The 16,008-nt window shown below is 39.7% G+C and overlaps 1 protein-coding gene across 1 annotated transcript in view; it reads left to right on the top strand.

Moving 5' to 3' along the window:
• The window catches only part of CDHR3 (cadherin related family member 3), a 51,041-nt gene that overhangs the window by 12,254 nt on the left and 22,779 nt on the right, over positions 1-16,008 (top strand). Inside the window, exons 6-11 of the mRNA XM_067468483.1 lie at positions 3,327-3,421; positions 3,650-3,754; positions 6,736-6,890; positions 8,244-8,433; positions 10,288-10,453; positions 13,826-13,916. Coding sequence (XP_067324584.1) covers positions 3,327-3,421; positions 3,650-3,754; positions 6,736-6,890; positions 8,244-8,433; positions 10,288-10,453; positions 13,826-13,916 — 802 coding nt within the window. The remainder of the gene's footprint in view (positions 1-3,326; positions 3,422-3,649; positions 3,755-6,735; positions 6,891-8,243; positions 8,434-10,287; positions 10,454-13,825; positions 13,917-16,008) is intronic.

Raw genomic sequence — 16,008 nt, 5'->3', positions numbered from 1 at the left:
GGAGATTCATCAGAGAATGCAAGCTGTTTATGGTGATTGTGTTGATGTGTGTCGTTGGGTGAAAAAGTTTAAAGATGCTGAGGTGGAAACAACTGACTTGCGTGACAAACAAAGTGTTGGACGTCCTGTGACAGCAACCACCGAGTTTCACAAGCAAAAGGTTGACAGGTTGATTCAGGACAATTGTCAGAGAGAAATTTCAAGCATAATCAGCATTTCACAAGAATGTGTGGGTCACATTACTGCTTTGCTTGGCTATTGGAAGATCTGTGCATGAGGAGTACCTAGGTTGCTGATGCCTGAAACGAAAACACACAGACTTGAAACTTCAGAGACTGGATCTCACCACCACACAACATCCTCCATACAGTCCAGATTTAGCACTGTCTGACTTCCATCTGTTCCTGATAATGAAATAAGATCTGCAGGGACATCATTATGCTTCTGATGAAGACGTTGAGAGAACTGTGAGATGCTGGTTGCGGAAACAGAGAGTTGACTTCTTCCGTGACGGCTTCAGAAAACTTGTTGGCAGAAATGTATCCAATTGTCAGGTGATTATGTGGAAAAGTGAATAGTGGTAGTTAAAGAGCACATTCTAAGGATTATTTCTGCGTTTGATTTATTAAAATATTCCAATCCAAACCCAAGTAATGAAGGTGGAGGCATTACTTTTCATTCAACCCTCATATGATGAGGAAAAGCTTGGTTAACTCAATTGTGATTATCAGCCTGTTCAGTTGCCAGCTTTTCAGGAAAATATAGTTTTAAAATTACACAGATGATACAATACAAAATGGAATTTTGCATTTAATGTTTTTAAAAACCCTACTTCTTGGTACAGTATATTGACATAACAAATTACTGGTTGTATATTTATTAATTATGTGGGATCTATTCCTCTGAAAAATTGAAAGCAGGGTTGACAAGAATAAAAGGAGGGTTCAAGTTTCACCTGAGCTATTAATTTATTTCCAGCAAAGTCCAGCCAGATACCACACGGAAGTGCTCAAAAACAGCATGACAGCCAAAGAATGCTGATTTGCTTGTTTGTTCAACTTGGAAAAATTAGATTTGGATTACAGTTGATCAGTAGAGTTGATCAGTGAGATGGCAAATCTACTTTAAGTCTTAGAACTTTATTGCATCAGCCTGTTGTCTCGTGGCAATCATGTTGTTAAAGAAAATGAAGACATATTAGTATGCAAACAATCAGTCACATTTCTCTGCAACCATACTACAGAGCTGTCTTTACATTTGCTTGCTTGGGAATAGTAAAGAGGAGAAGAGAATCAAACTCATCCACACTATGTGAATGTGTTCTGTTGCGTGCTGGGCCTGTAAAGAATTTCCTTTAGAACAGGATGTGCAACCTTTGCCCAGCGGGAAGCCAGGGGGCCCAAGGAAAAGTTCTCAGAGGTTTTCCACCACAAATGATCTTTAGATGGCTTGTGAAGTATAACAAAGTCTTTTATTAATGAACAATCAAACAGAAACTTCTCTTGTCTTCAGAAAGTTAAACAAATGATTCCAGGCTTTTATGCAACTGGTAGCTTCCTAAACTTGCCCACAAAAGACAGGCAACTGTCTTCAATAACTTCTTCTTTACTTTAAAGGAAAATCCCCTTTTTAACTTCTCCCAGGATGACTGTAATCTAACCCTTACTGATGTGGGCTCCGCTACCGGGTCGAACTGCGTCTCAAAGCACCGAGTGGACCTACCAGTAAAGGCTTAGATATTCTCCAGCTGGAGTTCTTTGGTCTTTCAAACTGTTCACCCTCCAAAATCCCTCAAAGCTTTAGGACTCCTTCCCTGGAAATCTTTGGATGCTCTTAAGACTGTTCTCCCCCAGAAGGTCTTAAGGGTTGAAGCTTTTGTACAGGGGAAGCTTGCACACATCCTGTACATTAGCTTTCCTTGCTGAGACTAACTAAAAATGGCTCCCTTCCCTTCCCAATTGCCCTGAGCAAGGGGCGGGACCAAAACTTAACAATGATGGACAGGTGACTTGCCCTATGACTGCAACCGAAGGAAGCCACCTATCTGCAGAGTCTGAAATCCATCTGAAACCTAGGACTGCAAACAAACATTTAATACAAAGCAAATAAAATTGGAGCTCCTGGTACAGCCGTACCAGAACAGAGTGCTGGAATATTGCCACGCAGCAGAGGAGATGCACCACACAGAACTTAGGAAAGAGACAATAAACACAATCACAATGACAGTGGGCGGGCCACATGTGCAGTAGTGTCATGTTGTATACCTTCTTGCCAGAGGCGCAGCAGAAGAGCCAGGTTTTAAGGTTCTTTTTAAAAGTTTCTAGTGTAGGGGCTTTCCTGATCTCTCCAGATAATGAATTCCAGAGTCGGGGAGCCACAGAGGGGAAGGCTCTCTCCCTTGTGCCTACAAGACGAGCTTGAGAGACTGGCAGGGGCGAAAGGAGGGCCTCCCCTGAAGATCGAAGGGCCCGGGTTGGTTAATGGAGAGAGATACTGTCACAAAGGTAGACGGGTCCCAAACTGTTCAGGGCTTTATAGGTGATAACCTGCATCTTGAATTGGGCCCGGAAAATAAACGGCAGCCAGTGGAGCTCCTTAAACAGGGGGGTCAACCGCAGTTATTAATCTGGCTGCCGAACGTTGGACAAGTTGTCGTTTCCAGGCCATCTTCAAGGGTAGCCCCACGTAGAGTGCATTGCAGTAATCCAGTCTAGAGGTAACTAAGGCGTGGACCACCATGGTCAAGTCAGACTTCATGAGGTATGGTCGCAGCTGGCGCACGAGTTTTAACTGTGCGAAGGCCCTCCCGACCACCGCCAATACCTGCGCATCAAGCGTCAGCGCTGAGTCCAGGAGGACCCCCAAGCTGCGGACCTGTGACTTCAGGGGGAATGCAACCCCCTCCAGCAATATCCCCATAAATAAAAAGAGAGGTTCCACTGACAACTGAATTATAAATCATGAACAGGAAAGACATTCTATAATCTGATAAGTAGCAAGCAAATAAGCTATTATTCTGCTACAGTTGCATTAACCAGTGTGATAAAATCCTTAGTCTCAATCTTAAGGAGCTATCTATAGTGTAGAATCTCTTTTAGGCATAGAGTTCAGTACTTTGGATATGGCTTTGAAAGTTTGGCCTAAAACTCAGAGATTTGTTGCCTTTCTGATGTGGAAGTCACCAGGCCGATAGAAGAAACTGAGACATAACTATCGACAAAGATCAGGATGGAAAAGAAACATAGATTGCACTATTTCTCTTACTTTTATACATACTATGCACAAAATAATACTAACATTGACATATCGTCTGCCATTTATTCCAGTATTCATTGACTCCTGACTCATTGCCATTCAGTATTTCTGAAACTGGAACCATTTATTCTTTGAAGGAATTTGATTATGAGAAAGATCCAGATAAGTAAGTATGCAATTATGGCAAGTTTCACATTTCATAAAGTGCCTATTTGGTATTATTAATTATTTGCTGTGAATAAAAATATGCAGAGCTTTGGAAAATGAATTTTTGAGGGCTACATCTCCCAGACCCCTCCTGCAGTCATAAACGTCACTTTCTCAAACTCTGCAGAAAATTTGCATCTAAATCACAAATATTGCATGAATCTTGAGTCTCATTTTCATTTTACAGCTATATCTTACAAATTACAGCAAGAGACCATCTTGGTCAAAATGCCACCAGGACTGTGATTGTCAGTATCATAAACATCAACGATGAGCCTCCTTATTTTACTACGTAAGCAAAAACCTACAATTTCATCCAACATTTATATTAGGATTTTATAAATGAACACTAGAATTCTGTCCGTTCACAGAAAAAGGGGTAGAACATTTTTCCCTTTCCTTTTTGTTGTATGTAGCGTGTATGTGTGTTTGTGTGTGTATATATATGAATTTAATGGATATATATAAAGTACAATCACACACACATGTATGTACACACAGACCTAGAGACTGGGAAATGTGATCAAGGATGACTAAAGGCTCTCACCTTTAAGGTGTTTTGCCAAGGCTACTGCTCTCTTTTAGTTTCTTTACTCCTTGTTGTAGCCTAGTCAGATTCTGAGTGCTCAGAAGATGAGGAATGGGGTGCTGGAATAGATTCAGACCTCCCATAGGAGGTTAGAAGTGGCCTAGAGAGAGTTTTTTGGAATCTCAGACTGGAGAAAGCAATATCAGTTCTCATGAGAATCTGCCAGAAGTGCAGGCTGAGAGAAATGTGGGAGATGAATGTTTGTCCAGATCAAGGAGCTTGAAACTTCAAACAGCATACAACAGAGACAGACTCGCTTTTCCCAGAGGCGTTTCCCAAATAAGAAGAGGAAAAGCAGGTGTGTGATCAATGATGTAATGGGAGGGATTGAGGTATTTTAAGTGGTTTTCTGCTGGTAACATCCTTTGTGAGAGCAACGTTGTATTCAGGTGAACAGCTCTCGGTTCCTGGTCCTACATCTTTGGATTTATGTAGTCAAGTCTCTAAGTTTGTTCCTGTTTCTAGTTTCATGTGTGGCATAGGTTGCCTGCCTTAGATTCATGCTATCATACTTATAGATATATCTGTGGATTGATTTGTGAGACTGTATTTGAAAGGATTTTGAAATCTTAGCTATCTTGGAAATAACTTTTTGAGCTTTGATTCTCCTTCTTAGATTTTCTATTTTTTATATACTCCTCTCTTAATAAACTTTGACTTACTGGATTACTTGGAGTTTGTGGTGAAAAGTTGTTTCAGGACTCTAGTGCAACACGTTTAGCCTCTTCCCTTTATTTCTCCTGGAGGATACTATCTTCAAAGTTTGTTTTCATGATTTCCTATTTATTTTTCCTATTCCTGTTAAGTGAGATTTTCTTCTTGACTCTGTTTAGAGTTAGAACTGGATTCCAATCATATCTCATGTCTATAGTACAAGGTGAGGCAGCATAACTTCCTTTTTAAAAATGCGCGCCATTCAGTCGATCCGTTAACAAACAAAACATGTGCGACTGGGCTGACAACAATACTCAAGAATTGCATCAAAGGCCTTTGCATTCACCTAAAATCACAGTGTGGTGTGCAATTTCTTCAGCTGGAATTATTGGTTCTTTGAGGAAAATGAAGTTGCAGTGACAGTGAATTCGGACCGGTATGTAAATATGTTACAGGATTTTTTTTCCCCACGGCTAGATGGGTTGGACTTAGGGGACATTTGGTTCCAACAAGACGGTGAAACTGCACACACTTCAAGAGCATCGATGGCTGTTTTGAGGAAACACTTCCCAGAGCGCCTCATCTCAATTAGGGAGGATTTGGAGTGGCCGTCCAAGGACCCTACAAGATTTGAAGACCAATTTCCAGGAAGAAATTGCCAACATAACGCCTGCTATGCTGGCAAGAGTCATGACAAACACCAGAAATCAGTTTACCCAGTGTATGGAGAATGGGGGACGTTACCTACCTAATTTGATCTTCAAAACTATGTAAAACAAAACTTTAGGTATGTGCCTACATTATATAAAAAAAATCTGATTCATACAATGGGTTTTATTAAGTTTTGAAAAAAAGGAAGTTATGCCGCCTCACCCCGTACTACGGTTCCATTTTAACTTTTGTTGTAACCTCTAATGGCATCTTGGGATTTGTGGTTTAGGGAAAGAGCACCTCCCTGAACTGCCAGAGAGCTCCTCTACTGTCTCTCCAAACTATTAACCTGGGATCCCAGAGATCCAGCCACAGTAGTTAAGATGGAGCAATGGTGGAGCAGGTCCTCCACTTTTCAGGGGGTTAGATGCATAGGAGGCTCGCAAAAATGGGAAAACAGCATTTTTTAAAGAAATATCTATTTTTAAAAAACTTGAGATAACACCTTTTTAGGAATCTGTAGGTTTTTCAGAGCACTTCTATGCAACTTCTGGTGGAAATTAACCATTAAGTAGCCCTAGAAGACTTAGAGGTTCTCAGAACAAACATTAATCAAATCCGTCAAAGTTTAACCTAAATGGGGAAGGCTGATTGTCATTGTATAGTGTGAAAGGGCCCCTGCCGAGCCAATCAAAGTCAGGGGTCCTTTTAAACTATTCAACGGTCTGTGACAAAGCAGGGATGTTAGCCAATCATTAGTAGAAGCACTTTGAATTAGCAAGTTTTTCTGTGATAGTTATGATGCAAAACCAGTCATTAGGGTCTGGAAGCTTTAGAACTTCATCACCACAAGTTTTATAACTGCAATTCAATTCACAAGTTTTATAACTGCAATTCAATTCACCCTTAAGAACAATAATTTTTTGATGAGAGAGGCATGCAAGCCATAAATGATAGAAGAATCATTTATTTTGCCATCAAAATTTTAACTCACCTCACACCTCACACTGAAAAATGTGCAAACATCTTAGTACGACTATCTGAATAGAGAGGCAACAAAAAGACAGGATTTTAGAGTCAGAGAGGCAACAATTACAGTGTGAATGCCCCTAGCACTATAACCACCACTATGACCATAATATTATTTTAAGAAAATAATACTATAGTCTATAATTCTTGCCTGTAATTGTGACTGATGTTTATTATTCTTCCCTTTATTTTAAACACCCCATATAACTATTTCCTAATGGCTATAAGCTGTTAAAAACTATATCCTGAAATTCCCTTGATCATTTTCATCTGATTCATTGGATGTCTCGAGTCCCTTCTATTTTCATCTTAGACTATTTTCAAATGTAAGCATTTCTGGCTTTATTTAGTAAAGAAAGAGCTTTCAGTATTCCAGAAGAAAGCATGCCCGGATCATTTGTTGCCAATATAACCGCTAAAGATCCAGATGGAGAAGGCTATGAACAGGGCCTTCGCTTCAGCATCAATAATCCTCAACCACTTCCCAATTTCTCTATAGATCCAGGTAAGCAACATTTTCAAGGGGCACTGAGTGGCTGGAAAGGAGTGTGGAAAATATGTCCTATGGAGAAAGATTGAAGCAATTCATTATGTTTATCCTGCGGAAGACATAGTGCTAACAGGTTGAAGCTTAATCCAGACAAGAAAGAGGTCCTCCTGGTCAGTTGTGGGGCCGACCGGGATATTGGATGGCAACCTGTGTTCAACGGGGTTACATTCCCCCTGAGGGCACAGATCTGTAGCTAGGGGTAGCAAGATGTCGAGGTGGGAATATCTGACTTGTGTGACAAACAAAGAGTTAATAATAATAATAATAATAACAACAACAACAACACTTTATTTGTACCCCGCTACCATCTCCCCAAGGGACTCGGTGCGGCTTACATGGGGCTGAGGCTGAACACAACAATACAAGCAATAATCAAAACAATACAAGCAATTAAAATAAACACATAGACAATAGACATATAACATTATCAATAAGACAACATACAATTAAAACTGTGGGAAGGACAAATGTAAAATTAAAATTGGAAATAGTGCTGAAACATGGACGAAAAGGTGATAATGGCGTCTGTGGAAAGACATATGAGCAGACCTAAAAAATATGAAGTGCATTAGAGGGACAAAATGCTATGGGATCATTATTCCGGGATGGCACACTGGAACAACCACGTCTTCAAGCTCCTCCTGAAGACTGCCAGGGTTGGGGCCTGCCTGATGTCCTTAGGGAGTGAGTTCCAAAGTCGAGTTGGATGTCCTGTGACATCAACCACCGAGTTTCACAAGCAAAAGGTTAACAGATTGATTCAGGACGACCATTGTATGACTCAGAGAGAAATTTCAAGCATAATTGGCATTTTGCAAGAACATGTGGGTCACATTATTGCTTTGCTTGGCTATCGGAAGATCTGTGCACGATGCCTTGCGGAAACAGAGTGTTGACTTCTTCCGTGACGGCTTCAGAAAACTGGTTCATTGTTGGCAGAAATGTATCCAGTTGTCTGGTGCTTATGTGGAAAAATGAATAGCGGTAGTTAAAGAGCACATTCTAAGGATTATTTCTGCGTTTGATTTATTAAAATATTCCCATCCAAACCCAAGTAACAAAGGCGAAGGCATTACTTTTCATTCAACCCTCTTATGTTATAAACCTTGAGATCTCTCTCCAAAGGAAGCCAGATCCAGATAGCATTTGACCCAGAATTTATCACAGATCAGAGAAATGAAAAGTGCCTGAGATAAAAAAAATGGAGGTTGTGCATCAACCTTAATAGTTTTATATTTAAAGAAACCTGTGACAGAAGTTATTTATGCATGGAGATAAAAATCTTTATAATTTAACTTTTTTTTTTAGTGTATGGTACAGTTTTAGTGGCTAAATGGTTAGATCGTGACATTGAACCATGGAGAGAACATCCCAACATTTCTTTGGTCATTCGGGTTGTGGACAGCCCCAGCGATGGACGAAGTGATACAATGGAAATTGTTATAACAATTGAAGATAGAAATGACAACCCACCAGAATGTCAACTCTATAATTATCGGTATTAATCTTCACATTTTGGATAATTATATTCACACTGAAGCCATGATTATTTATTATCTTTAAAAGCATGCTGAAATAGCTATTAGTTGCTTCTTGTTAGTAGACTATCTGCTGGGAACATTCTTAGTATCTCAAGTTTTGTTCTGTCGTGCGCTGGGCCTGTAAAGAATTTCCTTTAGAACAGGACGTGCAACCTTTGCCCAGAGGGAAGCCAGGGGGCCCAAGGAGAAGTTCTCAGAGGCTTTCCACCACAAATGATCTTTAGATGGCTTGTGAAGTATAACAAAGTCCTTTATTAATGAACAATCAAACAGAAACTTCTCTTGTCGTCAATAAAGCTAAACAAATGCTTCCAGGCTTTTATGCAACTGGTGACTTCCTAAACTTGCCCACGAAGGACAGGCAACTGTCTTCAATAACTTCTTCTTTACTTTAAAGGAAAACCCCCTTTTTAACTTCTCCCAGGCTGACTGTAATCTAACCCTTACTGATGTGGGCTCCGCTACCGGGTCGAACTGCTTCTCGAATGCCGAGTGGACCTACCAGTAAAGTCTTAGATGTTCTCCAGCTGGAGTTCTTTGGTCTTTAGGGCTGTTTCCCTGGAAATCTTTGGAGACTCTTAAGACTGTTTCCCCCGGAAAGTCTTAAGCAGGGGTCCTCAAACTAAGGCATGAGGGCCAGATACAGCCCTCCAAGATCATTTATCTGGCCCTCACTCAGGGTCAACCTAACTCTGGAACAACTTGAAAGCACACAACAACAACAACAACAACAACAACAATCCTATCTCATCAGACAAAAGCAGACCCACACGTTCCATTGAAATACTTATAAGTTTATATTTGTTCAAATTGTTCATTTTAATTATTGTATTGTTTTAAAGTGTTTTTTACACTACAGATAAGATATGTGGAGTGTGCATAGGAATTAATTCATTTTTTTCCAAATTATAATCTGGCCCTCCAACAGTTTGAGGGACTGTGACCTGGCCCTCTGTTTAAAAAGTTTGAGGACCTCTGGTCTTAAGGGTTGAAGCTTTTGTACAGGGGAAGCTTGCACACGTCCTGTACATTAGCTTTCCTTGCTGAGACTAACTAAAAATGGCTCCCTTCCCTTCCCAATTGCCCTGAGCAAGGGGCGGGACCAAAACTTAACGATGATGGACAGGTGACTTGCCCTATGTCTGCAACCAAAGGAAGCCACCTATCTGCAGAGTCCCTGAAACCTTGCAAGCAAACTTTTAATACAAAGCAAATAAAATTGGAGCTCCTGGTACAGCCGTACCAGAACAAGTATACTAGCTATTTCATGTTTGAGTAATAGTGATACTATTAAAGGAAAATAGTAGAAACAAATCAATGTCTAAAAACAAGTGTGGAAAAATTAATATTTTAACAAGGTAACCTGTTTGGATTGTCAAAATGTGACACTTTCTTTTTTAGTCTACTACTCCTTGAATCCTCATGCTAGATAAATATTTCTGGGGTTTGTAGTAAACAATAAAAACACTAAGTTTTCCAGAGTTCTGCCATAGACTATGTTCTAATTTATTTTACCAGTCTTCATTATGTCTGCCATTCCTTCCTAATGTAACATCTTTCATCTTGCCTCAGGGTCCCATCATAGATTTTTCTCATAGATTTATGATTTTATTATGATTTATGGTTTACTTGTAATGTGTGGCTTTAGTATGTGGCTTTAACTGTGTTTCATGTAAATTCTCAGGTACAAGGACAGGTGATATATAAATGGAAATTTGATTACTATAATCATAAAAATGATAAGAATATTACTATTGTAAACTCTTAGAATGCCAGAAATATTTTATGGATATTTTCCCCTTTTTAAACAGAGTGACCATTCCTGAAACAGAACTTCCTGGATCAATAATAAATTTAAGGGATTTCTGTAAAGACATTGATGCTGAATCACCAAACAACTTGTTTAATTTCACTGGGCTGTCTGGAATTGGAAGTAATAAATTCACACAGGACCCATCTGGCTCTGGAAACCTCCAGGTAAGATACCTCCTTCATTATTGCCATTCAACTGGAGGAAAGAAATGTTATGGTGGATTCATAGAAAACACACCAGGCCTTTCTCGGAAGTGGAAAAAATACAGGTTTATTCAGCCAACTAGGACTCCAGGTTGGATCGTTCCAAAAAATCCCAAAGATCCCATGCCATGTTGCAACAAAGCATTTATACTTCAAACTATTCCAAGGCACTACATAGATTTCATTGGTACAGAAACATCAGCGAGGTGATGCAAGAAAGATGAAGTATAAAAATGTATTCATTTAGTTACAATATTTATATTTCTCTCTTTTCAACTCTCAGGGGACTCAGGGTGGATTACAATGTACATATACATGGCAAACATTCAATACCATAGACACACAACATATACAGACAGACGCAGAGGCTATTTAACATTCCAGCTTTTTTCATGAGGGTATTCTGTCCACCAGGGGAGCTGTCGCTTCACTGTCCATTTGTGACACTGATGAAGTACTTCCTCATTCTTTGCATGCTTGCCGGAGATTTTTATGGCATCATAAAGTTGCCTCCCTGCATTAGAGGTACCTAAATTTCCTACTTGACAGATGCAACTGTCTTTTGAACTGCAAAGGTTGATAGCAAGCTACACAAATTGGTCAGAAGCACACTCCAACCTGGGCTGGCTTTGAACTCATGACCTTTTGGTCAGTAGTGATCTTAATGCAGCTGACTCCCAGTCAGTTGCGCCATAGTCCCGGTACAAAGAACCTTCCTTGAATATACTGCGTATTACCTGATCACATGGTACCGCCTACTGTTTCAAACAGCATCATGCAGGTGAAAATGTCTGTATGTTCTTACTGACCCCTTCACTCCCTGCTTTGATGCTCTGACTCCTCTAGGAGGAAGCATCACCCTTGTTTGGTGAACATTGCAAATAAGGCCCTCCTCTCATTACCCTGAGTAATAAAGCGATTCATAGTATTTAACAATATTAGGTAAGCAGCACAACACTAGCACTGTAAGCAATTCCATAAAGAACATCAGAAAAAGGTCTTATATCCATTGGAAGGAGGGTAACCAACTCATTAACTATTCAAAAGGGGGAATGTGTCGCTTCAATATTGTGCTGTATCAGAAACAGCTTTTAAAATATACAACTAATCATAACTAGTCAGGTCAGAGGCATATTTCTTTAAAGCTAGTATAACTGTTCTCTAAATGTGGACAAGGTGTGGTACACCAAACCACAAATGCCAAGATTCCATAGGATACAACTATGGCAATTAAAGTGGAAGTACTATCAGCCCTCCACATTCACTGGGGTTAGGGACATTTTTAAAAAAAATCACATTTTGCCCACAGATGATCTAGAGCAGAGGTCCTCAAACTGAGGCCCAAGGGCCAGATAAGGCCCTCAAAGTCTTTTACCCGGCCCTTGCTCAGGGTCAATCTAAGTCTGAAACAACTTGAAAGCACACAACAACAACAACAATCCTATCTCATCAGCCAAAAACAGACCCACACTTCCCACTGAAATACTCATAAGTTTATATTTGTTAAAATTGTTATTCATTTTAATTATTGTATTGTTTTAAGTGTTTTTTTTGCACTACTATGCATTGTGCATAGAAATTCATTCATGCTTTTTTCAAATTATAATCTGGCCCTCCAACAGTTTGAGGGACTGTGATCTGGCCCTCTGTTTAAAAGGCTCGAGGACCCCTGATACCCCTGATAGTTAAAGCAATGGTATTCCCCATAGTCACCTACGGATGTGAGCGCTGGACCATAGGAAAGGCTGAGCGAAGGAAGATAGATGCTTTTGAACTGTGGTGCTGGAGGAAAGTTCTGAGAGTGCCATGGACCGCGAGAAGATCCAACCAGTCCATACTTCAGGAAATAAAGCCCGACTGCTCATTGGAGGGAAGAATAGTAGAGGCCAAGATGAAGTACTTTGGCCACATCATGAGAAGAAAGGAAACTTAGAGAAGACAATGATGCTGGGGAAAATGGAAGGAAAAAGGAAGAGGGGCCGACCAAGGGCAAGATGGATGGTGACTGGACTGACCTTGAAGGAGCTGGGGGTGGTGATGGCCGACAGGGAGCTCTGGCGTGGATTGGTCCATGAAGTCACAAAGAGTCGGAAGCGACTGAACGAATGAACAACAACAACAACCCCTGATCTAGAGACTTGGATGCATGCTGTGAGGCCTTCCAAAATCTGTAGAGTATATTTTTAGCCTGCACATATCTTATTTGTAGTGCAAAAAAAAAAAAAAAAACCACTTAAAAACAATACAATAATTTAAATGAACAATTTTAAGAAATATAAAATTATTAGTATTTCAATGGGAAGTGTGGGCCTGCTTTTGGCTGATGAGATAGGATTGTTGTTGTTGTTGTTGTTGTTGTTGTGTGCTTTCAAGTAGTTTCAGATTTAGGTTGACCCTGAGCGAGGGCTGGGTAAATGACTTTGGAGGGCTGTATCCGGCCCTTGGGCCATAGTTTGAGGACCCCTGTTATAGATATAATTTTTGGACATTTCAGAGAAAATGACCTTGGGAAACACAAAAACCCCTCACCCTACATTCTGTAGGCTATCATTTTTGCAAACCAGCAAAAACTTTTTTAAAAAAAAAAATTGGCAGTCATTTAAGAATGGATATTTCAGAAAAAAGGACTTGTATATTTAGCCTGATTAGTTTTTATTCTTGTTGCTACAATTTGACTTGTATATTTAGCCTGATTTAATTATGGTTTAATACTTTTTAAAACTTCAGTTCAATTTTCATTTTAAACTATGTTGTAACTGTTGTATCTCTTGTGATCCACTTTGAGATCCAAACTGGAAGAAAGGCAAATAGATATGTAGATATGAAGAATAAGAATATTCTAACCTGACATTAGGACAAGGCATGGCATTTTCTCTAGCTCAGGGGTCCTCAAACCTTTTAAACAGAGGGCCAGGTCACAGTTCCTCAAACTGAGCCGGATTATAATTTGAAAAAAATGAGTGAGTTCCTATGCACACTGCACATACCTTATTTGTAGTGCAAAAAACACTTAAAAACAATACAATAATTAAAATGAAGAATGATTTTAAAAATTATAAACTTATTAGTATTTCAATGGGAAGTGTGGGCCTGCTTTTGGCTGATGAGATAGGATTATTGTTGTTGCTGTGTGCTTAGATTGACCCTGAGTGAGGGCCAGGTAAATGACCTTGGAGGTCCGTATCCGCCCCCCGGGCCTTAGTTTGAGGACCCCAGCTCTAGCTGAATGTAAACCTTTCTTCCATAGAAAAGAGATCTGAAAAACCTGTTGTCCCTTGAGACATTGCCCTTAAACTAAAACAATTAAATAAAAATATGTTTATTTTGATCCAGTTAATAGGAACTGTGGATCTTGAAAAGGAAAATCGAACAGAATACAAACTGAATATGGTGGTGCAGGATATTGCTTCGCCTTATTTTGCCAGCAAGTATTTCCTTTTTATATATTTCCCCATCATTTTCCTGTTCTCTTTCAAAAACCATTATACTCAAAGTTAGCTCAGAAATACTACATTTACCATCCCCTGCCATGAGTTGCTGTGGCCCAGTCTGCGTATATGTGTTTTGTGTGTGTGTATGTGTGTGTGTGTGTGTGTGTATTTGTATATATGCAGTTTTGTGTATGCATTGTAATGTATTTTTTAATTTAAGTCCCTTCCACTGTGTTTTTCAGTGTTTTCATGAGTGATGGTCACTTGTTGGCCTGATAGATGTATTGTGTCCAAATTTGGTGTCAATTCACCCAGTGGTTTTTGAGTTATGTTAATCCCACAAGCAAACATCACATTTTTATTTATATAGATAAATCAGCATTTGCAAGGCCTACTAAACAGGTGGATTTTCCTTTTTGTGAATGTCAGGTTTTACAATGTATTGTAATGAAATATAGCTGAGTCATGCACTGCTGATGGGCTTCTATTGGAAATGCTGAGCCATGCATTAACTGTATATAGAACTTCATTTGGGGAATGTGTTCTGGCCTAGCCCAGGTGATTGTGAATGATGCAATCCTGGGTTTGAGTTAAGTCAATGAGTTGGGAACCAATCAGCGATTGCTATGTATAAATGAATTGTATATAAGGAAGTCATGTACAGTGTATTTGTTCTCCTTGTGCTGTGATGCTGTTTGCCGAAGGCTGTATGCAATTGATTAAAAGAACCTGTCTGCTAAGACAAGATATAACCATGTGCTGTGGTAAGTTTGTAGTGTCAACTAGATTGGAGGGGAAAACAATAGTAAAACTGACAATTGTCGGGCATGTGCTCAAGTGTCTGTAAAAAAGGGTTCCAGAGTGACTGCAGGCTGTGGGAACAGTTGACTGAAAATACTGTGCAGGAAGAAGCTACTAGAAAGCGCTGAAGTTGTGCAATTGATCTGCTGCTGAATTGTTGACATTAATCTCAACAGTGAAGTACAGCTGAAGTATTTTCTTCAGAATCCACTGTAAATGCTTCACATTGTTGCCAACAGGTTTCTGTAACTGGGAGGCATTCAGAAACTTTTTACTGTGACCAAATCTTTCATGATCCCAACATTGAGCTGGGGGGCCTCAATTGGGGTTGGGACCCACAGTTTAAGAAGCAGTGGCATAGAGGACAAAGCAGACCAACTTTTACTGAATTTCAATGTACTTAAAAGGGAGAGTTTGCTCATTTCTTATTTAATCCAAATAAATCTTATTTGAGGTCAAAGCATGCTCTCCCGCACCATTAACTTTTCAATGAACTCTGCCAAAGCTCATAAAGTGAAGACTCTTCCTTTAGATAATATTCTTAGATTAACTTTCTTGGTTTTCTTTGAATTTCTATATGTGTAATTGCTGCATTCCCTGTTTCCATTGTATCTCCTATCCTCTGTTGAATTCCTTTCTATATCTCAACATTGGCATAGCTGTCAAAGGGAATTGCTCTCTAAAACCTCTCCCATGAAAGACTGTATGGTTATAGAACTCCTATTTTTCACCACGGTCTTCTGGATTTTGGGAAAATAAATCCAAACAGCATTTTTAAAAAGATGATATTCCCCCAGAATTGGGCTGATAGAAGGGGTCCTTGGCAAAAAGACTTGGGGCCCTTCCAGACAGGCCCTATATCCCAGGATCTGATCTCAGGTTTTCTGCTTTAAACTGGATTATATGAGTCCGCACTGCCAGATAATCTGGTATAAACCGAAAAATTGGGATCAGATCATGGGATATAGGACCTCTCTGGAAGGGCCCTTAGATGTCTCCAGTGGGACAGGTGAGAGTGAAGGATGCTAAGCAAGGGGCTTTGAATTAAATTAACAGCAAAAGAGAAACATACCCTTTCTCTGTAGAAAAAGAGCAACACGGAAGAAAATGTTTTTAAGAAACAAGACATGTAGAGTTCGGAAGTTGCATTGTGGTTAAGTTCAAAGGTTGTGGTTAAGCGCAGAGTCTGCAGGTACAAGAAGGTACTTTCCATCAAAAGGTCAAGGGAGGGGGCTGGAAAGAGAGTACTTTCTATGACAAAAAAATGTTCTTGTTTACTTGAGG

Source organism: Anolis sagrei, chromosome 5, assembly GCF_037176765.1.
Source record: "Anolis sagrei isolate rAnoSag1 chromosome 5, rAnoSag1.mat, whole genome shotgun sequence".
Lineage (NCBI taxonomy): Eukaryota > Metazoa > Chordata > Lepidosauria > Squamata > Dactyloidae > Anolis > Anolis sagrei.
The sequence above is the reverse complement of the archived record's forward strand: the minus strand, read 5'-3'. Positions and strand labels throughout refer to the sequence as shown.